General features: G+C 45.5%; 7 protein-coding genes across 7 annotated transcripts; 4 read left to right on the forward strand and 3 right to left on the reverse strand.

The window, feature by feature from the left end:
- Nucleotides 1-1,663: 1,663 nt before the first annotated feature.
- N7471_004024 (uncharacterized protein) lies at nucleotides 1,664-2,098 on the forward strand (the record flags this gene model as incomplete). Its single annotated transcript, XM_057276743.1, has 1 exon — nucleotides 1,664-2,098. One exon carries the CDS (start codon nucleotides 1,664-1,666, stop codon nucleotides 2,096-2,098), a length of 435 nt encoding a protein of 144 aa, XP_057136353.1.
- Nucleotides 2,099-4,018: 1,920 nt separating this feature from the next.
- Nucleotides 4,019-8,358, forward strand: N7471_004025 (ABC transporter B family protein; the record flags this gene model as incomplete). The annotated part of the gene is made up of 7 exons (XM_057276744.1): nucleotides 4,019-4,249; nucleotides 4,303-5,404; nucleotides 5,456-5,863; nucleotides 6,083-6,482; nucleotides 6,543-7,850; nucleotides 7,948-8,195; nucleotides 8,249-8,358. 7 exons carry the CDS (start codon nucleotides 4,019-4,021, stop codon nucleotides 8,356-8,358), a joined length of 3,807 nt encoding a protein of 1,268 aa, XP_057136354.1.
- Nucleotides 8,359-10,796: 2,438 nt separating this feature from the next.
- N7471_004026 (uncharacterized protein) lies at nucleotides 10,797-11,286 on the forward strand (the record flags this gene model as incomplete). The annotated part of the gene is made up of 2 exons (XM_057276745.1): nucleotides 10,797-11,032; nucleotides 11,058-11,286. The coding sequence occupies 2 exons, from the start codon at nucleotides 10,797-10,799 to the stop codon at nucleotides 11,284-11,286; spliced, it is 465 nt and encodes a 154-aa protein (XP_057136355.1).
- A 326-nt stretch (nucleotides 11,287-11,612) lies between these two features.
- Nucleotides 11,613-11,915, forward strand: N7471_004027 (uncharacterized protein; the record flags this gene model as incomplete). The annotated part of the gene is made up of 2 exons (XM_057276746.1): nucleotides 11,613-11,654; nucleotides 11,703-11,915. 2 exons carry the CDS (start codon nucleotides 11,613-11,615, stop codon nucleotides 11,913-11,915), a joined length of 255 nt encoding a protein of 84 aa, XP_057136356.1.
- A 4,189-nt stretch (nucleotides 11,916-16,104) lies between these two features.
- On the reverse strand, nucleotides 16,105-18,992 carry N7471_004028 (uncharacterized protein; the record flags this gene model as incomplete). The annotated part of the gene is made up of 3 exons (XM_057276747.1): nucleotides 16,105-18,472; nucleotides 18,575-18,744; nucleotides 18,795-18,992. 3 exons carry the CDS (start codon nucleotides 18,990-18,992, stop codon nucleotides 16,105-16,107), a joined length of 2,736 nt encoding a protein of 911 aa, XP_057136357.1.
- A 571-nt stretch (nucleotides 18,993-19,563) lies between these two features.
- N7471_004029 (MFS transporter) lies at nucleotides 19,564-21,234 on the reverse strand (the record flags this gene model as incomplete). The annotated part of the gene is made up of 1 exon (XM_057276748.1): nucleotides 19,564-21,234. One exon carries the CDS (start codon nucleotides 21,232-21,234, stop codon nucleotides 19,564-19,566), a length of 1,671 nt encoding a protein of 556 aa, XP_057136358.1.
- A 1,308-nt stretch (nucleotides 21,235-22,542) lies between these two features.
- Nucleotides 22,543-24,506, reverse strand: N7471_004030 (putative MFS peptide transporter; the record flags this gene model as incomplete). Its single annotated transcript, XM_057276749.1, has 4 exons — nucleotides 22,543-23,243; nucleotides 23,336-24,118; nucleotides 24,187-24,441; nucleotides 24,503-24,506. 4 exons carry the CDS (start codon nucleotides 24,504-24,506, stop codon nucleotides 22,543-22,545), a joined length of 1,743 nt encoding a protein of 580 aa, XP_057136359.1.
- Between the last annotated feature and the right edge of the window lie 704 nt (nucleotides 24,507-25,210).

Here is a 25,210-nt window from a genome sequence, read left to right on the forward strand (position 1 = left end):
AAATTTCTCACACTACGTATGTCATCTTCAACCTATCCCATTTCCACGTCTCCATTCGTTTCCTTGTCGATTTGAACCCGCCTCTGGCGTACTTTTGGCCGATAACTCATTGTGCGAACACTCGTGCCGAACACGTGAAGGTCTTTCGGGGCATCTGTCTTACACTCAAAGAACAGTAAAACAGTCGAGTCCGTGATCAATCGAGGTGTGGCCGCAACTTTGATCGATTCATACTCACAGACCGGAAGTCTAAGTGTAGATTCGTTAGATAGTATAGGATCGAGGGCTACAAACTAGGGCTAGGCTATACCATCCTAGACTATACACTTATTAAAGAATTTCTTCGGTGGTATAGTCACTTAGCGCGTAGGAAAAAAAGTAAAAAATAGACGGCTAGTAATAATTAGGCTTCTCCAGAACCCAATTGGACCCGGACCCAACCCAACCCAACCCAACTTTGGATTGGGTTTTGGGGCTAAACCTTAGACCTAAGCTGGGTTTTGGGTTATACTAGGTTACTTAGCCCGGCTAATGTAAATAGGAAGATCGTAAAAGGTAGGATGCTGATTCTAAGAAGTTGAAGCGGTTATAGGCAAAACAAGCCAAGGATTTAGAGATTGAACAGCAAGCTTAATGGGCAAGGGATTAGCTGAAGCTGAGTACGAAGCTTCAATGACGGCAAGAGATAGTGGAAACGGAAATTGGTATATAAATAGTAGTGGTGGTTACCTGTAAATAGTATTTAAATGCAGTTTGTTGAGGTTGAATTTGCTATCCGGTGCAGCCCACCAACACACTACCCGGTGTTGGTGGGCTTGGCACGGTTATCTTTCTTCTCTCTGGTTCCCCACCAGACCGTGGGTCGGTGATTCTAGAACCGGTCCATTTAGTGTTACACATAGCATACATTGATGGTTTAATACGATGAAATAGTGTGAATGTTGACATATGTTTTGGCTTTTGGGTTCATATGATGTATTATATAGGGTGCTAAGTATGGTTTAGTAGATGTCTAAAGGATTGATATTTTGGTAATGTGCAATAATAAATTTGCACCTATAATTTAGTAAACTCTGATGTTCAATTCACAGCGGCTAAATTCCACCTACTAACATAATCTTTACTTTAACTTTAGAGAAAGCAGCCGCAAGCAGCATTAGCATAATGAATTATAGGTAGTTTGATGTAGACAATTCTAAACTTTGAACACAAAAATAAACGCTGCCAACCATAGGCCTATCCGCCAATCTAACTTCATACTAGTAGGTCCCCATCCACGTCATATATATATATGTCAAAGCTGCTGAGGATTATGTTCTTGTGAGTCATAATTGTCTTTGTAACTTGTGACCATTCACTCTTTGTTCATTTCCAAGCTATGACGAAATCATGCGATAATTGCTGGCTGATGAAATGGCGATAGTGTACACACGAGGTCATATGGGTTTGATGCGGCGCTTGCTTGTGGAAAGTCCAAGTACATTAAGTCTACATAATAGCCGGATTCGGTACATACATGTAATCATCATACTTTTATCATAACATCGCCACAAATAGCTAAGTTATATATGAATGATGCACTCGCTCTAATTTAGGGGGTATCGCTACTACTTGATATTATCATTATACATTAAATACATGAGTATTCTTTTTGGTCCTGACCATGGAAGCCTTACATGAATTCTCTGCACCTCCTGGTGTTGCTGTGTCAAAGGGGGATAATATTCAACTTGAATACTTCGCCGATGGTGTTACCGTTTTGACAAAGGAGGCTGACGCAACCAATTGGGTCCACATTCCAATCACTGTTCCTAAGCGTCTCAACGGCAAAGACACGAAGTTGAAGAAGGTTGAAACCCGTTTTCAAGCCGGAGCAAACAAAGTCCAATGGATTCGCGTCATAGTAGACAACAAGGAAGTTAAAGAACAAAATAACCTGAGCCTGTCAGGCGCAGACGAAATTACATCAATAACATGTGATATTTCACCACCAGCCCCCATTGGCTCATCAGGAGTGATAATCTCATTCCGTGTCAATATTAAACTACTTGAGTCAGTTATTTTGGACGGAGCTATCGTCACTCTGTCAGACGCTTGAGTCGTGGGTCTCAATGTTCAAGTAAGCGCTGAGAACTCGTGTTATGGATTTAACATTGGCTAATATTTCGTAAGAATTTAGCTCCAGTCTTGAATAATTATTTTGTTTATTCTTTTAGTGATATTTCCAGGACTTGATATTGATAAAAAGTTGACCTTTATGATTCCCTTCGCTTGAGGATTTATTTCACTGGGACTTTAGTGATTTAAAAACAGGATAACACACAAAGCAATCTATTCGCTTAGGCAATAAGTTTTGTTATAGTTGTGTTTCATAACGTTTCCGTTATTGCGCCATCAGATTGAGAATTATTTATATTGGACAGTTAGCTAGTTAAATATTTACAAAAACACCTGTTCAGTTCGGTGACAGCTATATGCGAATCTTGATAGCATATTTCTTGATCCTGAGATTCTGGCCTTCCATGAGAAGTTGGTTTAGTCCGTTTGGAGTTTCTCCTCCATTTTCAGCCCTAGAGATCGAGCTCTCTCTACCAGCTGGCTCACGTCTTTATCAATCTTATCGCTAACTGTGCCTTTTCGGCCGGGGACTGGTGAGGTGTTGAAGTGAATCCACGTCATCTCGAACCATTGTCAAACAGAACAGGCTTTCGATAAATGGCGGTTCAGACGGTGAATCCAAAGTAATCACGGGTTATATCACAATCTAAAGTTGATAACGACAGTTCTGCCGCTGCTAACCGCCTATCGGGTTGAGACACTAGCAACGAGGGGTTGGTGCCTGAGGCATCCATTGCGGCCTGAGGCCACCACAACAGAATCATCAATGTTGTATATTTTTGAATTTTTTGTTTATTGCTCAATGAATTAGTTGAGATCGAAATACCCCAAAGGTGGTATGTAGCTGATCGAATACTGATTTCAACATAAAATGTCGATCAAAGCACCCTTAAATAAGAATGTTGGTTTTGGGTTATTGAGGTCAACACCACTCGGCCCCATTAAGGCGAGCTGACGGGCTGAAATCCTTATGATTTCCAGCGAATAGATAGGCTTTCCTACCGCATTATAAGTACAAGGCTAGATAATTTGCGGCACTATCAAATGTACCGTCCATATTCCGAAAAGCCTTGAGTCCGCTAGACACGTTTTGCATGTGCTACAGATACATCGAATTGGGGGCAAAGAAAACACCAACAGGATCTGCAGATTAATAAATGAGAAATCTTTATCAAATATAAAATACAAGAATAGCCGGCCGCTTATGCAGACTTGTCAAGTATTTTTTGGTGGTTTTTTATGGTAGTCTTCTCAGATAGTCTTTTCAGATGTCTGTTTTTATAAATGTTTTCTACCCCTTCTCAGTTTGTTAGCTAGATGGCGGAAAAAGGCGGAAAAAGGCTTAATTTGTGAAATGGTCTTTTTCTATGTATAACCTTTGATATCTGTAAATATCTTTTATTGTCATGGAACGTCTTCTGGCCCTACTTTGGTACTTTGAATTGGTATTTACCCTGATAGACTGGAGCGTCTCGGGTTGATATAAACCTGAGTATAGTCAGAGACCATACTTATTCAAATGTTATACTAGAGATCTCTTTCGTAAGCCCCAACTAGAGTATATATACGGAGTACTACAGTTACAGTTATAATTTAAACAAGTTAATCTAGCACAGTGCTAGTTGGGCACTGTGTTGTTACAATTCCTCCCAATCTTGGAAGCTTCTGGGATATTATGGAACAAAGAAAACTATGGTGTGATATGGGCCCCGGAGTCCAGGTTCGTGAGTCATTATGAGTGGCCAGTGACGGCCGCCTGTGATTGGCCAGACAATATAGTAAGAGAAGGAACCAAACAATACTTCATGTGGTTCACAATCCTCTTGTCGAAGCCTTCTGGAGCACCAGAAATCGTTTTCACTGTCGAAAAACCCGTGTTCTCGAGAGCCATACTATCAAAATGTCAGATCAAGGCGCAGGCGCGGGGGCGGGCGCTCCCTCCCCTGTGGCTCCCAGTCTGCAATTAAAAGAACACGAGAAAGAGATTCTCAAGCGCCAAATACACACTCCTGAGTCGCAGATGAGTCGCTTGGGGCTTTTGTATTCTTGTGCAACAACCTATGAGCTACTTGTCCTGGTCATCAGCTCAATTGCAGCGATAATTGGAGGGGCCCTTCAACCAATATCTTTTGTGAGCTGCTCTCCACAGACCTTCAATCTCCCAAGCTAATTTCCGTCATACAGCTCCTTCTGGGGGGCTTGGCCCAAGCATTTAAGGAGTTCTTCCTGGGAACGTCTTCGGGCTCTCACCTCTCATCTCTGGTCGCAAGATTCGCCCTGTATTATGTATACATCGCCATTGGACAGTTTGTCTCGGTGTACATCTCTACAGCCGGATTTATGATAGGAGGGGAAAATATAACCCAACGACTCCGAGAGAAATATCTCGCCGCTATCCTCCGCCAAAACATAGCATTCTTTGATGTCCTGGGAGCTGGAGAAATAACAACCAGAATTACTGCTGATATGAATCTGATCCAAGATTCTTTGACGGGCAAACTTTCTCTGACTCTCTACTCTTGTTCCAATTTTGGGACGGCTTTCATCATCAGCTTCGTGAAAAGCTGGCGCATGGCTCTTATTCTGATATCTGCTATCGTGGCAGAAACTGGATCTATGAGTATATGCTCTTCGTTTATGATCAAGTATACCAAGTTGTCTTTATCGGCATATGCAGACGGATCGACAGCTGCCGAGGAGGCTATCAGTTCAATCAGGCACGTTACAGCATTTGGGATCCAAGACAAGCTGGCCGATCGGTATCAGAAATTTCTCACCCAGGCAGAGGGTTATGGTCTTAGAAGTCGCATTGCTCTTGCGGTCATGATGGCCATCATGAATGGTGTCATATTCTGGACCTACGGACTGACATTTTGGCAAGGGTCTCGTTATCTTGTTGTTGGCGACATTGAATTGGGAGCTCTTATCACCATTCTCCTTGCTACGCTGACTGGGGCGTTCACGTTTGGTAACATAGCACCCAATTTCCAAGCGTTTGCAACTGGTGTGGCAGCAACAGGAAAGATTCTTGCAACCTTGTCCAGGGAGTCACCGCTGGATCCATCATCACCCACAGGAAGCAAGCTACAAGCTGTGTCTGGGACAATAGAAGTCAAGAACATTCGCTATGTTTACCCTTCTAGACCAGACGTACTGACTTTAGACGGGATAAATCTTCTATTTCCCGCTGGAAAGACGACCGCCATCGTTGGTGCTTCTGGCTGTGGGAAAAGTACATTGGCAGGTCTTATTGAAAGGTTTTATGAACCAATAAGTGGCGAAATATGTGAGCTTCTCCCCAGGTGAAAGATGGACTGCGCTAATAACGGCACAACAGTGCTCGATGGCCACGACATCACGTCTCTGAACTTGCAATGGTTACGCCAACAAGTAGCGATCGTCACACAACAACCTACACTCTTCGCCACGACTATATTCGAAAACATCAGATTTGGTCTGATAGGCACGGAGCACGAAAAATGCCCTCGTAATGTGGTAGAAAACCTTGTGTTTGATGCCGCAAAGAAAGCGAACTGTTTTGAGTTCATTTCTGCCTTACCGGATGGATTCCACACCAGTGTTGGTGAAAGGGGCTCATTACTTTCGGGTGGACAAAAACAGCGGGTTGCAATTGCACGGGCTATTATTAGCAATCCGAAGGTTTTGCTGCTGGATGAGGCTACTTCAGCTCTAGATGCCCAGGCCGAGCGGCTGGTACAGGCGGCGCTTGATGTTGCTGCTGAAGGTCGGACAACGATCACAATCAGTCACCGGTATGTGTTCAAAGTCTTAGTGTTGGGTACCTGATTCTTGACTTGCTCTCTCTCCTTCCCTCCTTCCTCTTTCCGTCCTTTTGCTCCCAGAGGATCGACTACACTGTTTTCTTCATTGTTCTTCACTGAAGTACGATCCTAATACTTAGAGATATGAATCTAATTATGTTTCAGGCTATCCACTATCACAGCGGCAGAAAATATTGTTGTTATGTCTCACGGACGTGTTGTTGAGCAAGGAACTCACAACGACCTACTTAAGAAACGATCAATGTATTACGAACTAGTGGAGAAGCAGCGCATGTCGATCGAAAGGAGTATCGTCATCAGTGAAGCAAAGTCTGCCCTCGACGCAGATCCTGAGCTGCCTGACTTGAAAGATGAGGGCAATGATTCCAAGGTATACACGTACGAGATGGAGCAGCACCAGGGAGCCGAAGACCTCGAGAGAAATTCCGAGCGGGAGGCTGGCGATCGTGAATACTCCCTATGGGAGTTGATCAAGTTCATCGCCAAATTCAACAAGGAAGAAACGCTTACCATGCTTTGGGGTCTGTTTTTTTCAATCGTCACAGGCGCTGGAAATCCCACGTAAATCTCCATTCCCACACGTGTTGCGGTGTAGAAGATTGATACTGACCATTTCCCTAGACAGGCCGTGTTCTACGGCAAGACAATCGCGGCAATGTCGTTACCCCCTGATATGTATGGAAAGTTACGACATGATGTCAACTTCTGGAGTCTGATGTATCTGATGCTGGGATGTACTGCATTCCTGGGCTGGGGAGCATCGGGTCTCTGTTTCGCCTACTGCTCCGAGCGCCTGATTCACCGTGCCAGAGATCGTTCTTTCCGAGCAATGCTCTATCAGGATATTTTCATGTTCGACAAAGCTGGGTTCTCAGCAGGTTCGCTTACATCCTCGTTGTCCACGGATGCCACCAACCTTGCGGGAATGAGTGGTGTGACCCTAGGCTCCATCCTTATTGTCTCAACTACTTTGGTTGCTGGTGTGGCTGTATCAATTGCGATAGGTTGGAGGCTGGGACTCGTTTGTACCGCAACCATTCCAATTGTTCTTACTTGTGGTCTCGTCCGACTCAAGATCCTCGGGGAAATAGCTCGACAGTCGAAGGCAGCGTATGAAGCTTCAGCAACTTATGCTTGTGAGGCAAGTTCTGCCATCAAGACGGTAGCATCGCTGAATCTCGAAAGCCATGTACAGGAAGAGTATCACAACATATTGGAAGCCCAGCGACAAAAATCGGTCGTTTCGACGCTCAAGTCATCAACGTTTTATGCAGCCTCACAGTCGGCCAACTTTCTCTGCATTGCGCTGGCTTTCTGGTATGGAGGAAATTTAATCATCCACGAAGGCTATTCTATGGTGCAATTTTTTATCGCTTATGCAGCTGTTGTCGTAGGCGCATTCAGCGCTGGGGCTATTTTCTCCTTCGCGCCAGATATGAGCAAATCTCGTCAGGCGGCCCAGGATATCAAAACGCTGTTGGACCGACCTGTCAACATCGACGCCCGTCAAGAAACTGGCGAGCTGTTAACGAAAATGGATGGCAGCTTGGAGATGCGAAATATCTATTTCCGATACCCTAACAGACCGGAGAGGGTGGTTGTTAACGGCCTCAGTTTGAGTGTTCAGCCGGGACAATACATAGGTCTTGTGGGAGCGAGTGGGTGTGGGAAAAGCACCATCATTGCTTTGCTGGAGCGGTTCTTTGATCCTGAAGTGGGACAGATATTGGTTGACGGGAAAGAGATTTCCAAGTTGAATGTCAAGAGCTACAGGAGTCAGCTTGCCCTGGTTAGCCAAGAGCCGACACTGTATCAAGGAACCATCAGGGAGAATATCACCCTGGGAACCAACGACGAGGATGTTTCCGAGGAGAAAATTACCAAAGCATGCAAGGATGCCAATATCTACGACTTCATCCTGTCTCTGCCGTAAGCCACCCCTTCCTTTTGCACCCTTCTCTGGCTTTTTCTTTTCTCTATATTACTTGATTGCACTGAAATGAATATCTACTAACGCTCGGCTCAGTGACGGCTTCTCAACGCTCATAGGAGCGAGGGGCGGCATGCTCTCTGGCGGGCAGCAACAACGAATAGCCATTGCGCGAGCGCTTCTTCGCGATCCACGTATCCTCCTACTAGATGAGGCAACTTCCGCACTCGATTCAGAGTCTGAAAAAGTCGTCCAGGATGCTCTGAATGCGGCGGCTCAAGGCCGAACGACGGTCGCCGTTGCGCATCGGATAAGCACGGTGCAGAAGGCCGATTGTATTTATGGTAAGAGAAGAAATATTCCATTTACAACTGTAGCGACTGACTTATGCTTGTAGTTCTGCATGAAGGTGATGTTGTGGAACAGGGAACGCACCAAGAGTTGATGGAGCTGGGGGGAAGGTATTTTGAGTTGGTGAAGTTGCAGAGCTTGGAGAGGTCGGACTAGAAAATGTAGACCTATGATCTAAGGATAGAGCGTCTGATATATATCCCCACGGGAATTGTGCAGCATAAGATAAAGTTGAGCTATAATACCGAGAATATGAATATAAGAGTATATAGTATAAAACTTAGAATAGAAAATTTAGACCCTTCTTTACGCCTTTTTCCCCTTCATAAATCTTGACAATAACAGCACACAGTGGCATTCAAGACAATGAAACTATCCGCTTGTTTATACTAGTGGTCCCTAGAGGTCAGTTAGTAGGAAGATGGTATAATTCTGAAGCGCTTTCTGACCTCATTGGAGAGATATGGGAGAGAAAGAGTCTCGCTGTCGATTTGGAGACTACCTGGGTATTTTCTTGTTTCTGATAGTTAGCGAAATTCGTATCATAGCAGCACGGGGTAGACATGCCGGGCTTATCACACTACGACAATACAAGGTGGTAAAATCCACACCGTGGAGAGGAGTTCTCTATGTGTGACCACAGGGATAACGACAACAAAATAGCGGCTCATTTCTGTTGAACTATGCCTATATGCCTCAGTCATCCTATAGATACCTTTGATGCCATTCAGGCCTTTGTTCAGGCCTTTATATAGTCATCCTATTGATGACTAGTTTGCTTGCAGACTGAGCGTTTCTTTGTTAGCTCTAGGGTATAAATGCCCTGCTTTTGATACACAGAATAGATCATGATTCCTCTTCTCTTCTCTCTCCCATAGTCCTTTGCCAGAACCCCTAACAATTTCTCCCTTTGTTTCTCTCTTTCTTCCTTATATCTTTCAGTATGATTCGCGCTTAGTGCTCACCCAAAGCCTAGCATTATATTAATTAATTATATTAGTAAAGAAAGACAGAGAAAAAAAAGATTAGAGAAAAAAAGATGGGCCCGAGCCCGGGATTGAACCGGGGACCTCGCGCATTTGTGCTTTGGGTGAACCCCTGGAGATATTTGTTAGTAAATTGACAGATGAATTGAGTTCATTAGGGTATGCTTACTAAGCGCGAATCATACCACTAGACCACCCGGGCAGTTGATATGTCAAGTTTTAAAATTTGCCCATATGAGGTAAATCTTTCTCTTTCTTAGACAGAATCGGCTCACCTCTCACTAACTATTGGCAACTAGTTAGTATATGGAGATACAAGCCAGGCAAATCTCCTTATTTGGTTCTCACCTCCTTCTTTCTTTATCTTTTACTTTATTCTTTAGCTCTGTCAAATTTTTTTTCTGGCGGCCTGAGGCCGATACATGCATGTAATTTGTTTTGGGAGTGAGGTGCTTGCTATATCGACTCCCCCCTCCTTTCCTTGACATCTGAGGTTCACGTTCCTAATTGGCTAAGTTAACTAGTTAGTTAACTAACTAGCACTTGCCTTTGTTTTCTTCTCTGTTTTCCTTTCTCCCATGAGCGGAGATTTCCATTTTTTTCTTGCAGTATACTGCTTTCTCAAGGACCCGCCCAATATCACCGTCTGTACTGGTCATTTCTAAATCCCACATCTCCTCGGCATGAAGCCCCAGCCGGAGACATTTCATTTGTTCGGGGCTCTGTGTGTCCCCGACCCTAGAAGATGCTTACTCTCGGAAGATCAGCCACCTAGGCACTAGCGGATCGAGCAATTTCGCTCATACGCGACTTTGAGCAAACCCTTCCGGTGAGTATCTATCCTAATTTTGCATGATATGAATTCAGTCAGGCTCACGTTTATTGAGATACAGCTAATAAATATCCTTGGGACATTGATTCTGCGCACCATCGACTGGTGAAAGATGAATTGCCTAGTGGAGGGCTAAAAATGTCGAACGACCCGAAGAGTACATTGTTCGTCCAAGTGACTCGTTAGATGTCTCGGTGGCTTGCATTCTGTTTAATCCCACGTTTTCTGTCAAATACCCTTGTCTGAGACCTTTGACACATCGAACGCGACAATATATCAAATGGAACGAGCCGGATTCAATCCTATTAATACGTTATTTGTCGACCAAGTCGCTGGGAGAGACATTAGCCAAACTGTCGGGGCCATTTTGATGAGAATCTACTGTGGTGGAGATCAATGGAGAAACAGCATAGTCAGATTCTCTGGGAGCAAAAGGACGGAGGGAGAGAAAAGGAGAGAGAAGGAGAGAGAGAGAGGAAGCTAGCTAGCTAACTACTATTGGGATCTGTCCCAAGTGGGGCTGCTGCCTAAGGTAGAATAAGGCACCCAACACATTTACCCCGATGATCTTTGGCAGATTCATGAGAGGTTCTTGAGGGATATTTGGGACAATATGCGAGCAGTTGTGGTAATATGCTGGGAATCAGCCATTCGAAAGCGTCTACTGGGCACTTCGAAGAAACTCGGTTGGTTTCAGGAGTTTGTAGTTGTGAGGCTTTGGGGCCGCTTTTACCGGTATCGAAGTGTTTTTGGAGCTCAGCCCGAACAAAAAGTCAATGAAGCGATTCGTACTATTTGTGGAATACCCTTCCTATTTTTTCTACATTCAAAGTGACAAAGATTGCGCTAGGAAACTGCGACGTAAACAAGGAAGACCTCAGGACAGGGCTCTAGAGGTTGCCGCAAAATTGGGTCGAATCCATATCGAAGCCCAGTTCTACGCACTTAGCCCCAGACTATGTGTGAAACTAACTGTACCACATGGGGTGACTATGGAGAGGGAAGGCTGGAAGTGAGAGGCGGCAGCACAGCTACAGTGCCTTTCCCTCTGTAGTGCTATCGCAGCAAGAGTCCCATCAGATCCGTAATCCGCAAAGGCGAGACCCAAACAGTCTTGATGATATTGTTTCGCTCATAAACCAGTTCATCATATTCGAAATCTGTGTGGATGGGCCTCTTCGGGAACCTGACGCTTCGAGTGACCCAACTGAGATTGAGGTTCGAGACAAGACTCGGGTATTATTCACGCAACAGTCGAGTTACTGAACTAGAATATTTGAGTCTCTGAGACTTGATGGCGCCACCGCTACCTCCAGAATATCGGTTCTTTTTGGGGGGGGGGGGGGGGGGGGGGAGGGAGAGGATCTAGAGGATCTACGACGAAATGTAGGATACTCTGGAAAATCTCCGAATGCGTGGAGAGAGGAAGAAACTATCTACAGGCTATCTGGGACTAAAGGCTAGGAGCAAACAGGGAGGCCACGTTACTTCTGACATAATTGAAAGAGATCATTGGGGGATCTAGATCCCTAGTAGTGTCTGGTGAAATAACTGCTGAGAACGTCGAATATTCCTTGACCACAATAGACGATATGGAAGCTATTGACAAGTGGCAAAACCTGCCGGCGGAGATAGTAGCACTCACTTATACACGACTAACTGGGTCTTAAGTTCAACATAAGGTCATTGAATTCTCGTCAAGTTCTAGAAAGGGTCCTGCGATTTACTTCCACGGTTTCTTTCTAGTATGGGACGATGCTCCAAAGGCATTGGGAATCGGTAACCTCGCTATGTCGGTGATTCTTGTGTACGGCAGGATGATCGATTTTTGTTTATTTCCCTCAAACCGTTTGACAATTAGGTGCGCTGTTCCGCAGCAAACGTGGATCGAGTGAGTAAAACGACCCGCTCTAAGGTGGGCGAAGTCGAGGCTTGCGGCCGGCGTAGCCGAATTCCCTTCCTATATTTAGCGGGAGTAGTATTTAGTGGAGTTGGTATCTTACGGATTGGGAGAAATACTATATAATTTTTAAATAGAAGGTGTTTGGATATATTCCATGGATGAAGTTATTATATATTTTGAGCTACTAGATGGCGGGACCACGCAATATAAGGTTTAACTGGACTTTGCGGCCTTGACTACGCCTATATATAAGATAGGAGTCTTATATCGTAGCGTTGGAGGTGCCCTTCTAGTTGTTTGAGCGCCCCCTCAGTGCGACTCTCAGCCCAAGTACTCCGGTTGTACTCCGTGGACAAAAAGCAAGCCGATTCCATCGAGAGACAAAGATATTTGCCTCATATAAGCAAATATTGAACCTAGACATATCAACTGCCCGGGTGGTCTAGTGGTATGATTCGCGCTTAGTAAGCATACCCTAATGAAGTCAATTCATCTTTCAATTTACTAACAAATATCTTCAGGGGTTCACCCAAAGCACAAATGCGCGAGGTCCCCGGTTCAATCCCGGGCTCGGGCCCATCTTTTTTTTGCCTTCTTTTTTATTTTAGTAATATACTTAATTAATATAATTAATATAATGTTAAGCCATATATAACTTCCCCCCACCTAGTGTAATTATCGGCCTGATTAAAAGAATATATAAAAGTAAGCCGATTCCATTCAGAGACAGAAGTATTCCCTTCATATAGGCAAATACTGAAACTTGACATATCAACTGCCCGGGTGGTCTAGTGGTATGATTCGCGCTTAGTAAGCATACCCTAATGAGGTCAATTCGTCTTTCAATTTACTAACAATATCTTCAGGGGTTCACCCAAAGCACAAATGCGCGAGGTCCCCGGTTCAATCCCGGGCTCGGGCCCATCTTTTTTTACTCTCTTTTACTGTCTTTTATAATCTTTTTATTTTATCATTATAATTAATATAATCATAGGTTTGTATAATACCCTTATGAATGTATATATGTTGTGAAATAGGTGAACTAATAAGAATACTGGAAACATCTTACGATTTAATATTGTGTTCCATATCGATATTGCCATGATAAGCTAGCTGGGAAGGATCTATTACCCTCGTAAATTGTGGACAATTTGCAGCCCTCTCTAGTCAAGGTTCAGATATATAGCATGCTAAGTGGTAGAAATATTCTCAGATAAAGCGTGGTAGTCGCAGCCGATCTCGAGAGGTCCTTATACGCTGAATAGGATACGAACACGATATACGGAGGCTGTAGTGCGCTTCACGTGTTTGAGGAGCGATTCGCTAGGGCATCATTACAAGGGATACGTCGTGGGTCACATCTCTCTCTAACTGAGCCAAAAGAAATACCGCTACAAGATCATCCCAGAAGCCTATCATAGCTATGAAGACATTTGTAACCTACTAACTCCCCTATCAATGGCATAAATCGGATATTTATACCTAAAATTGGAGGAGGGTAACAGAGGCCGAATCTAATTAACGGGGCCCGGGATCGCATTCTACAACTCGACTAAAAGAGACACTATAGCTTAGACTTCGATATTCCTAAGCACCTATATATATACCTGGATACTCAACAGAAACCCACCATATATATACATATTTCAAATAAATATATTAAAAAAAGAAAGATAGGTCAGATGCTACGAAGGATCGGAAAGGAAAAAAAAGATGGGCCCGAGCCCGGGATTGAACCGGGGACCTCGCGCATTTGTGCTTTGGGTGAACCCCTGAAGATATTGTTAGTAAATTGAAAGACGAATTGACCTCATTAGGGTATGCTTACTAAGCGCGAATCATACCACTAGACCACCCGGGCAGTTGATATGTCAAGTTTTAAAATCTGCCTATAAGAAAGGCAGGGGTAAAGGGGGGGGGAGAGTTAATCAGGGGGCATTTTTATTTATTAATGACAAGAACACTCAGTCGGCCGCATAAGCGGGCATGTGACGCCTTTTTGGTTAGTTCTTATTTTTTTTAAAGATATCTTATCCCCCTTCTCAGTTTCCTAGATAGACGACAGAAAAAAGTCGGAAAAGGCTCAATTTGTGAAATGGGCTTTTCTATGTGTAACCTTTGATTAAATTGATTGATTATTTACAAGAATAGTCGGCCGCTTATGCGGCCTCTGTCTTTGACGACCTAAGACTTTAACAGTCTGATCTATTAGGGCCAAGATGGTATTAGGGATGTAATATGTAAGAACCATCCGAAGTGCTTTTTGGAAGTGCTTTTTGGAAGTGCTTTTTGGAAGTTCTTTTCATGTCTTTCTTGATGCCTTTTTTGACGTCTTGTTTGGTGTATACGAAGGCGGTAAGAAGCATACAGTCAGTGGACATAAGTTTCTACATCCCAATAGCCCCATCCAGCTCACCGCCACTATAGATTTATACCGCCTACCGAAAGCGGGTGGTATGCACCATACTAGATTTGAATTCATGGGGGTTTTTGACCGGCGGTATATTATATAATCATGGGGGTGTAGGGCCCAGGGGTGTAGAAACATATGTCCAGTCACTGTACTTTATACAGACCACTTTTCTAATATAACCTTTGATTGATTGATTAATGAATTTAAAAAAAATTAAAGGGGATTGTTCGACACCCTGCCTATAAACCCGGTACCGCCTTCTTAATTAGAATTCTGCCAATATTTCTGCCCACTTCAAATTCTGGTTTACATAGCAAAAAAAGACCAAAAAAAGATGGGCCCGAGCCCGGGATTGAACCGGGGACCTCGCGCATTTGTGCTTTGGGTGAACCCCTGAAGATATTTGTTAGTAAATTGAAAGATGAATTGAGTTCATTAGGGTATGCTTACTAAGCGCGAATCATACCACTAGACCACCCGGGCAGTTGATATGTCAAGTTTCAAGATTTGCCTATGTCACCCTGGAAAATGTCTTGATTGCCGAAAGTCCACTTGGTCATGTTGTCTGGGCGCACCCTATTATGACAGATTTGCAAGGTGCCCGATATCCCCCTTAACACCATCGAACTCAAAAACAGCAAAATTTCCAATCTACACAAGTATGGCTTGTCCATGAGTTTATTCAGCACCTCTAGTGATCTCCGCAATACCGCCTGCAACTTCGACTCCTTTAGGACCTGTGCCTAGGTATTATACCAGTACATTATCTAGGGAGCTACATGCGGGATAGCTACTAGATTTTCAAGCTACGAGCTGTAAAAAAACAGGATATCCAGGCAGCCTTTTCGTGCATAACCCTTAGTTCTACGAGGAAGTTGCTCTATTTCACCTATTATTCCTTGTCGTATAGCGTGAGTGGTCCATACAACCATAGGTATTATTGAATTTGGCCTAGCTTTTCCTACGGTCCCTCAATCATTTCTAAATATTTTAGAGTAGAATCATAACCACTGACTCCAATACCCAAGCATAAACTGGATCAACATGCTCTCGGACTGGTCAACACTTTTAGATACCTCCTCGCCACTGCTCTCTTTATATCTGCAAGAAAGCCCGGCTCTGCACCTTTCTAGTGGAAAAGTATTTAGCGTCATGGCGTGGTGCTTTACGTACGCCCCTAGTATATGATGGCTCTTCGAGAAGACTCGCCTTCCTATTAAGCTAATTTGTCTCAGATACCTAGATCCCTACGTAGTGTTTTTGGGATATCTATTAACATCTAATTGGTACATTGACATCACCAGATTGATCAAATCCAACTTAACAAGATTCTGCTCCAAGGGGATTCCCAACGCCCAACGAGCCCAACCCTTAGAGCCAATCCTTTTCCGAGTTACGGATCGTGTCGCGTCGCACACATCGCCCTTAAGGCTGCTAATAATCTAACTACTTGTCAACTTGCCAGGAAGAGAAGTGTAGTTGTTGGATCATGCCTACATGCCTCAGTCATGGCTTGTTTGCTTGCAGACGGAGCGTTTCTTTGTTAGTTAGGACATAAATACCCTGCTTTTGATAGATTGAATACACAATGATTCTTCCCTCTCTCTCTCCTTAGGTAGTAGCCACAAGAGTAGTCAAGATGATCAGTATTATAAGCTAACAGAGGACTGGAGGTGGAGAGAAAAAAAGAGGGGAGGAAGGAAGGGGAAGCCTTCACCTCCACCAACAAGCAAATAAGAGAAACAGGTAGGTCAACACTACTTAGTGGTCATACTGCATCTATTTTGCGCTTTTTGTCTGAGTTGAAATCTTCGGCAGGGATTAAGGTACCGCAGTCGTCCGTGTAGAAAGAGCCGGGCTGTGAGATACCCCGAGGAAGGGTTATGGTCAATGAACTCACAACAACAAACTGCCTTGGCCTTGTAATAATCTCTGCAACGCCTTCACCCTCCATCCAGTGAACGAATGAGTTGGCCTTATAGAGATCTCTGACCGCATTTGAAGTCACGTAGTATGATGTTTCCAAGGCATCCTTTGTGTACATGACGCAAAAAGCCAACCGTGACCCAGGATCCGTCGCGAGCGTTTCTTGCGCCCATACGTGTGGATGTCGCTGGCCGGGTGGCTTAATCTCGGCTCTAACAATGACTTCCCGCGGAGGCTCCTCAATACGAAGAAAAAGATGAATGCATGAATGTATTGTTACAACAAACATTCCCTGCCCTCTCCGAGTCCCGAGATATTTGCGGCCTTGTAAGAGTTCTTCTCGAGTTTTATTTCCAACGGTGAAGCTTCGATCGGAAGCACCAGCACGGGGCTTTTTCCTTTCCCATGGAGTGACTTGGGTCTCGGTGACAAGTGTAAAGGTTCCATGGTCATCAACACAAATCCGAGAAGTTTCCAGGTCTTCTCTTTCAAGAACATCAGCCTCCCCGACATCATCTTCCAATTCTTCCTCCCTGGATCTGACATCCTGGATTAAATCATCGCTAGGATGGTCAAAATCAACCGGTAGCTTCTTACTCAATTGGCAACAGAGATCCCGAACAGCTTCAAGTTGCGCTTTATCAATCCTAAACTCTGGGGCATGGCGTTTCTCTGATCTGCGGAATGAGCTCATAGAGGACGTCGTGGGGGTATTTTTAAAATGACGTGGGCTTATATGTAGCAAGACGAGGATTGCGTTGCTGAGACTCCCGCCTCCTTTTTCTTGCAAGAGAGAGATGTCTTCGTCTTTCGCAAATCCTCTACGTGTAAGCCATAGGCGAGTCATTGGGTGAAGAGTTTCGAGCGTTAAAGGTTCCTGAATTCCTTTCCGTTCATCCATGTAATCTCGGATGGCCTTTGTCAGGACGCATCCATTATCACCGGCGTAGGGGCGAATACCGACTGTCATGGTGATAGCAGATGTGAAATGAAGCGCCTCGGATATTTTGTGAGTTTTGCGCCATTCTCGGTGGAGAAATGCATCAATTGGATTAGGTATCAGAATATAGACCCGTTTGATAGCTTCGTTTTCGATCTCAAGAAACATAGGAAAATCCCCAGCTTCTAGCTGAAGGCGAGTTTCCTCGCGCTCTGTGGGTAGAACAAGATCCTGCACTGCACGTCCACACATAAGAACCACCCGTAATCCACTATGTTGGATAATTGATTGGTTGAACCGAATAAACGACTCAGTCTCACTCTCCTGGGTTGACCGGAAGAACTGCGTCATTTCAGTCAAATCTCTCTTAATAGGGTTTGCAGCCCAGGTGAGGGAGTTCTTCATGTTCCAGCCACTATCCTGAAATTGGCACGGAATAGATATCTTTGTGTTGCTTGTGTATTCTGATTCTGCATCAAGAAAATCTTCCAGTGCAAAGCCGACCAGCGCTTCAAACTTTCCGCTAGGCGGGACCCAGGGAAGGCCTATCGGCTCTAGGTCTTCTTGTAACTGGCTCAAAAGCCCGAAATTGTTTGAAGCTGAGTGTGGTAGGGATTCACTGCCACAGAAGGACTGCCTTAGCTGGAGATGCTGAATTGCGTCTTGAAACCGGGCATGAAACTCAGAGGATCGCATTAGCGGGCGCTGAAAGATGATATTGGGCTTCTCAGCCTTTTTTCCGTACTCGTAACGGAATTGGGTCCATCCATTGATGTCGGGATCTGGGGATTTTTCCAAGCCAAGGGAGAAGGACTTTCGTACTGAAGGTCCAAGAGAAAGTCCTTGGAGAACAGGAGGAATGATATTTAACCCAAGATTGGAGTAAGGTTTCCCATCCTCCCTTGGCCCATAATAAGCCTCCAGAGTGCTCCCTGGAAGTGATTGAAAAGCGCAACACATCGTCATTTCCAGGACATTGAGAGCTACGGCTCGAGAGGTGCATGATAGCTGAGTATCCGCTGGTACTTCCCAGAGCTTAAGCCAGTTCGCTGCCCGATACCCTTGTCCCTGCGCAATGACATAATAATGCAGTGTGCTCCTAGATCCGCGCAGAATTGCCCGATTGTGGATTTTGATACGACCTGGTGGTTCCTTAGACTGACCAGGATAGGCACGCCAGTATTCGTTGTTTCTTGAGTCTGTGACGATGTCCACGTAGCCTCCATTTGGGCTCCAAATATTATTCTGACGTGCCTGGACACTAAGAAGACTGGAAGATGTCAGAAACCATGATATCCAAATTAGGGGTCTAACATACTCTTCTGTCCGAAGGAATCTACCCTCAAGTGTCCTAATATGAGGATCAACCCACTACAGCAACATTTGGGCTATCTTCTGTGGACCTCCATGACCTGTAATCACAGAATGGTATGGAAGTCGTTGCAGGTAGACATCGGGATCAGTCGCGAGACCCGAAGTCAACTGACAAATCGTGTTGTGAAGGTTCGGGAAAACAACACTTGGGACTAGTTCCCAGGAATTCTGATTCTGAGTTAGTAGATAAGCCTCCTGTAGGACACTCTAGAACTGACCATGGTACTTTCCTGGGTAGCCTGTGAAGGAAGTGTGGGCTGGGGGTCAACTGCGTTTTGGGAAGGCTCCACGCGCCGTGAAGGTGGCATAGATGAACGTAAATCTGAGGGGAGGGAGGATAATTCGTTTGTTCCGTGGCCTTGTTGCGCACGATTCTTACGCTCGAGCTTGCGGCAATTGGATTTGCAGTGCCCCATTTTGCGGCAGTAGCTGCACTCGGTGTTCGGGCAGTCAGAACCCATATGGCCGTGCTCGTGGCAGCGAATGCATTCGATATGCGGGCAGTTTTTCCGCGTGTGGCCCTCTTGCATCACCCCACAGTTAGTGCAAGGTTTGGGGTCCGGCCAAAGAACCATCTTGATGACAAGACGACGTCTTATCTGGGGGAGCAGAAGAGTTGTAAGGTTGGTCCAGGACGATGAGAAACGTGAGTGTGCAGAGATAGGCAGGATGGGTGATTTATCGCCCCACGATTGCCAATGTGTGGGCAAACAGTTCACTCATTGATTCGAAGATGACCCTACGCGAATTCTTCTACATTTTCTTCTAATAATACTCCATCTCGCTCAAGTAGGGCGACTCTAGCACCGTATTCTGCAACCGATTCAAACTATTATTATTGTGATGTTCTATCATTAAGTCTATTATTTCATTACCCCCAAATTATGTCCAAATCAGGACTTTTGTCTCTCCACCAACCAATTTTAGGCTCCCCAATGTTCTAACCTTTTCGATGAAGAGCAAGAAAAGAAAACGACAACCATATTCCTAGTCCCGGGTAAGTCTTGCACGCAGTCCCGCCCCGAAGAAGTAGAAGATATACGGAATGAAAACCATGGCAACCCCAATAAAAGCAAGCAACCAAGAAGCCCACTGCAACCCAAGACGATCATACATCTGCGTGGTGAACAGCGGGAAAGCTGCACCACCACCAGAGCGCAGGAAGACCTTGGCTGCCAAAGCCGATGCAGCGTACTTCTGGTACGAGTCGATGATATAGTTATTCACTGAATAGTAGCACAACACCATGCCGAAGCCAAAGGCAATCCCAGACGAAGCAGGTCCAACCCAGATGATATGCTTGTAGGAGGTAGCGCCCAAGATGAAGAAGGCTATCGGGATAAAAGGCGCACCAATCAGGGCTGCGTGGAGTCGGTCTTCTGGCGTTGGAGCTCGCATGCTGCAGATTTTCTTGAACTTGCCCTCGATGGCTGGAGTGACAACTAGGGCGAAGCCGGCGCCGATCAGAATGGGGATGAACATGAGTCCAATCTCGCCATCGTTGTAGCCATAGAGCTTGGGGAAGATCACCGGGTATGCGAAGAAGAAGGCGTAGAGCATTGCGTAGATCAGCACGATATACATGCACATTAGGTCGAGAACGGGCTCGGTCATGATCATAGTGATGGGTCGGATCAGGCTTGTGCGAGCGATTTCGCTAAATGTGAGCTTCGTCTTTTCTTGCTCGGTGATGATGTTTGGGTTTCCGGTTTCTTTGCGGAGTCTTGCGGCGCGGCGCTTGAGAATCACAGGGGCATATGTCTCCGGGACGAGGCCGATCATGATCGTCATGGCACCAGCGAAGGCTAGATTCACCCAGAAGAAGAGGTCAAGACGGCCAGTTCCAATGTTGATCCAACCTGTCACGATGGGGCCAAGCACAGGGCCGCAGTATGGTGCAGCAGCAAAGTAAGCAATAGCCATACCGCGCTCCTCAATGCTCCAGATATCGGCGATGGTGCCACCAGCGAGGGAAAGACCGGAACTGGAGAAGACACCGCATAGGAATCGGGACACAAGCAAGCCCCCGATGTTTGGGGACAAAGCGCATGGAATGTTGAAGATGGCATATAGACTGAGAGAGATGATGTATACAGGCCTTCGGCCGATGATCTCAGAGAGGGGGGACCAGAGTAGAGGACCAACTGCAAATCCGCAGACCATAATTGAACATGTCAGAATTGCGACTTCGAGAGAGACATTGTATTGTTCTTCAATCAAACCCAGTCCTCCGGTGACGATGGAGGACCCGAATGCCACACATACCACAACTGCCGAAGCGACAAGAGTAATGTACCAGCGATAAGGGCGGGACCAATTGTAGGGGTGTTCAGGATCATCGATGGTGAATGTTACAAACTCCGTGGGGCCCTTTCCTCCCTTTTCGATGTCGGTGTCGGCCTCATTTGCTGGTGTGCCGATTTTCATCTGCTCCAAAGTTCTTTGGGGAACAAGACCAGTACTGGTTTCAACGGTGTACTCTTCGGGGAACACAGGGTCCGTGTCATGTCCAATAGCTGGGTAGTTGTAATCCAATGGTCGAGGGGTTTCTGTGATGCTCCGGTTGCGTAGGCTCTCTTGGGTTTCGGCCCTATATAAGTGCTGAGGATGCAAGGGCTCTGGAGTCTCCGAGCCTTCTTCTGGTATTGTTGAAGACATAGTAAGGAATATGAGAGCTATAGGGATGGAAGGACTTTTGGTAGTATTGAAATGGTCCAGGTACTTGAAGGTGACATGGGATATACTTATACTCCCAAGGAGGCTAAGGTGTCATAGTTACATGCAAGGCCGACCCATCTCCGAGATAGACCGGATGATCACCGGAAAGTCGGCATTGGCAGAAAATGGCTCACCAAACCACCTGGGCAATTGCAATGTGACCGGCAAAATCTCGGTCCGACCGATCACCGAGGTTTTAACTACAAAATGCGTCAAAGGATGCTGAATCCAGCCCAACTGTAAATTTGTGATATCATTGCCGATATGCCGGACTCTGCGCTTAATGTCTCAAAATCTGATCAGATCAGTTTTTTTTAAAGATCCGATCCTTTCTCGGCCCGTGGAAGTCTCTGACGGCATTCTTTGTTTCGTGAACTGAGCTCAAAATATTTATGATAAGCAGGGATTCCACCAATTGTCCGCTCGTAAGTCTGACAGGCATTCTGAATACACTCACCTTTTATTTTAAGCTTCTTCTGGTCTTAAAACAAAGAAAGGAAAGATGCGTCAGCTCTCCATTCAACACCAATTCATGGATATCTATTGCTGCAAGGATAACGACAAATCCCAAGCTATAATGCCTAGGTGAATACTGCCCTTAGAATGCGACGACACCCCAGTCTCCATTGAATCTGTCCTCCGCGGTGCTCAAATGGATTCCGAGAAGTTTTAATTAGAATAGTAAAACGACGAACTCCGGTCTTCGGTCTTCCATATTATGCCGCAAAAGGACCTCAATTAAGCCCCACAATATAAGCACTACTAAATCACTCTTCCACTCAATGTATAAAATTTGGAGTAGGTCTAGTTTTAAAGGAAAATACCCCAATCGGCTGTTTCAATATGCCGCCAAATCCCCGGTATGCTGAAGGTAGGTGTCTGATTTAACTATATACCACAGTAAATCTGATATTTTCCAAATACAGATTTATTGAATGATGGCGAACTCGATAGGCAGGCAAGTAACAGCAGAGAACTTCATATAATAAGGCACAGCCAGCCTGATATCTTACGTGCTAGCAAAGTATAGATGTCATTTTTTTTGATTTTGGCAAAAAAAAAAGAGATTGGTTCAGTGACATTTCATTTCCGCTCTCAGAAATTGAGAATTCTAGCAGGGGCAATCATGAAAAGTAACCACCAAGGTAGAATAGAGTTAATACAGTTCGAAAATATATTACCATCCGTCATCTATGAAATAAGACAAGCAGTGCCTCGCTCCAATTTTGTGATGTTAGACAATGAAGCTCAAGCGTCCGTCTTGGTTGACACTTGCACCCCCTCAACCTGAGAAGAATCAACGTTGTCGGCAAAGTAGTTCTCAGAGTTCATATGCCTGAACCTGAACCAGAAAATAACCGTCTGAACCGCCAGGGCGACTGCAGGAGCACCCCAAATCCAGATCAACCACGGGTCCGCAGTCGCCGGGATGAGAATCTCACCAAGAGCGCTAGACAGGGCAGTCATGAAAAGGAAAATAGCAACGACCAGGCCCTTCATACTCTCTGGGGCCCGAGCATAGGCCACCTCGTACGCCGTGACGTTGGCGAAACACTCACTTATAGCGCTGAGAGATGTATTAGGAATCTGCCACCAGATACTGATATCGGCGACGTTGTCACAAGTTGATGCGTGAGTGCCACACGGTGAGAGCTGGTAGACTTTCCATTGGACGAGTGCGCCGGCTATGCCAGCTAAAGTGGCAATAGCGAAGCCAATTGTCATTCGGGTAATGGGACCGGGCTTCAACTTGCGCCGCTCCAGGAATGGGTAGATTACGAAAGTCAGGATCGGGATGGCGACCATAATTGTCAGCGCATTGAAGTTGTTTAGAACGTCGTTGGGTGCTCCGTTTGTGACCATTGATGCACCTTGGTTCGTAGCCACTGAGCCAATACCACCGTCGTTTAGATTGTAGATTGGGTAAAACCAGAAGATGTCGCATGCCTCTGTTAATAAACACGACTGTTAAAATTTGTCGATCAATGTGCCTGAGGGCTCTCCTTTGAGGAAAGTGGAAGGATCGTGGGGGAGGTCATACCCATTGTTTTCGCAACTTTCAATACTGAGGTATCCGTCCAGCTAACTTCGATACCCTTACTACGAAGGGTTGCGGGCTTTGCTGAATCCCAGAAGTCTTTGCGCCAGAATTGGAATTTGCTCTGTATAAGGGCAGTCCATCCAATTTTAAAGGCTTCCGCGAGGTCCTTGTTTCCACTAGGAGGTTGCTTTTTGGTCTTTTTGTAGACAGCAAAGAGGAGGATTGGAAGCAAGAAGTAAATGATACCCGATAGCAGGAAGGCAAGCCAATACCCGACATACTTTTCCGCGTAGGTTGTCGCTAACATATAGAAAGCACCGATATTGACAAACATGTAGAACAGCAGCATGGTTCGAGTATTGGTAGTTTCGGGGTCGACAATAACGTTCTCGCCTGATTTGAGCGTCTTAACGTAAGGCGTTTTAGATTTATGCTGATCTAGTACGGTCGGTGAGATGTTCGGCTTGAAGATACCGGCACCGATGGCAAGAAGCAAGAGGCCAATGACGAATGGCGGAGCCGCGTTAGATTTGCCCTTCTGGAGAACAGAGGGGATCGCGCCGACGACCTGGATGATGTGGGCAACACCGCAGATTAAAACACCAATCACAATGGCCTTATACCGCCCGATATAAGTATCTGCCCAGTAACCACCGAAGATCGGGACGATATAAGCCAAAAACTTGAAAAGTAGCACGAAACCAGTACTGGCTTGTAATCCCCATCCCAGAGCTCCGGCGGTTCCTTGGGTTCCAGCTGGAGGAGCACCGGCTCCATTGCCACCTATATTTATTATACTTCTTTAGCAATGGCTTCCCCGACACTCAATAATAATCGAAAACTTGGCTCACCTTCGGGCAATGGGAATTCGACAAAGTTGGAGAAGACTGTCTGTGCTCCATAGTAGGACGCGCGCTCGGCAAACTCGACTAGACAGAGGGAGAAACCAACGAGGGGCAGATTGGCGGCCACTTTGCGAAGTGTTTGATTTTCTTCTTTGGTTGGAAGGGTGAACTCATCGTCGTAGGATTCCTGAGATTCCTGCGATGCCTGAGAGTGCCCGAGGGCAGGGACCCTCGAGGGGTCCGTAATGGGCTCAATATTGCCTAATGATTTCCATAAGGTCAGTTTCGCAGGCTCTTTGATGAACCAGTATGGTCTACATACTCATTGGGAAACAAAAACAGCTGGTGGACCGATGTTTAGTTTCCAATGGAGGAGATCAACAATAAATACATCGCACCAACACAGAAACTTCAGCGAATGAGGGCAAATTTCCTGCCTCAATCGCGTGATTGCCAGCCTTAGATTTAGAGAGACCAATTCAACGCATTCAAGATTTACCCTTGTCAATTACTTCTCCGGCCCGGTTAAGATTGAAGCATCTGAAGAAGAGTGGGTTGCGAAGGCACGGCATGGTGGAGAGAGATGACGAATTGGCAAGGAAATGTAACGCTGGCTATCTCCTGGACCCAATAACAGCCCATAGTACTCCGTAGCGCTCGAGGATATTTTTCTATGTGTCAGTCGTAAGACGCTCCGTTGAAGCCATTATAGCTCCAGATTCGCAATTTCCAGGGAGAGCGCCTCCCCCCAACCCCAAGTACGGATGGGATACATCCATGGATAGTAGGTACAGATGCCCTGTATGCATAATTGTTTCGCCTTTGAGAATAGTCACATTGGATATGAGGTTTTATCGTCAAGCTTTACACTTCCAAGATGCCAAGATGCCAAGATAGAAGCTTATTATCCTCTGCGGTTCGCCCGTACTCAGATGCTAAGCAACGAAGACGTCATAGTCATTGTTTATTTGTATGTAGCATCAATCAGTAGCGCTGGCGTAGCGGTGCCCTGTGCTGAAACCCGGGCATT

Source organism: Penicillium samsonianum (genome assembly GCF_028829775.1).
Source record: "Penicillium samsonianum strain IBT 33392 chromosome Unknown utg000003l_segment0_segment0, whole genome shotgun sequence".
Lineage (NCBI taxonomy): Eukaryota > Fungi > Ascomycota > Eurotiomycetes > Eurotiales > Aspergillaceae > Penicillium > Penicillium samsonianum.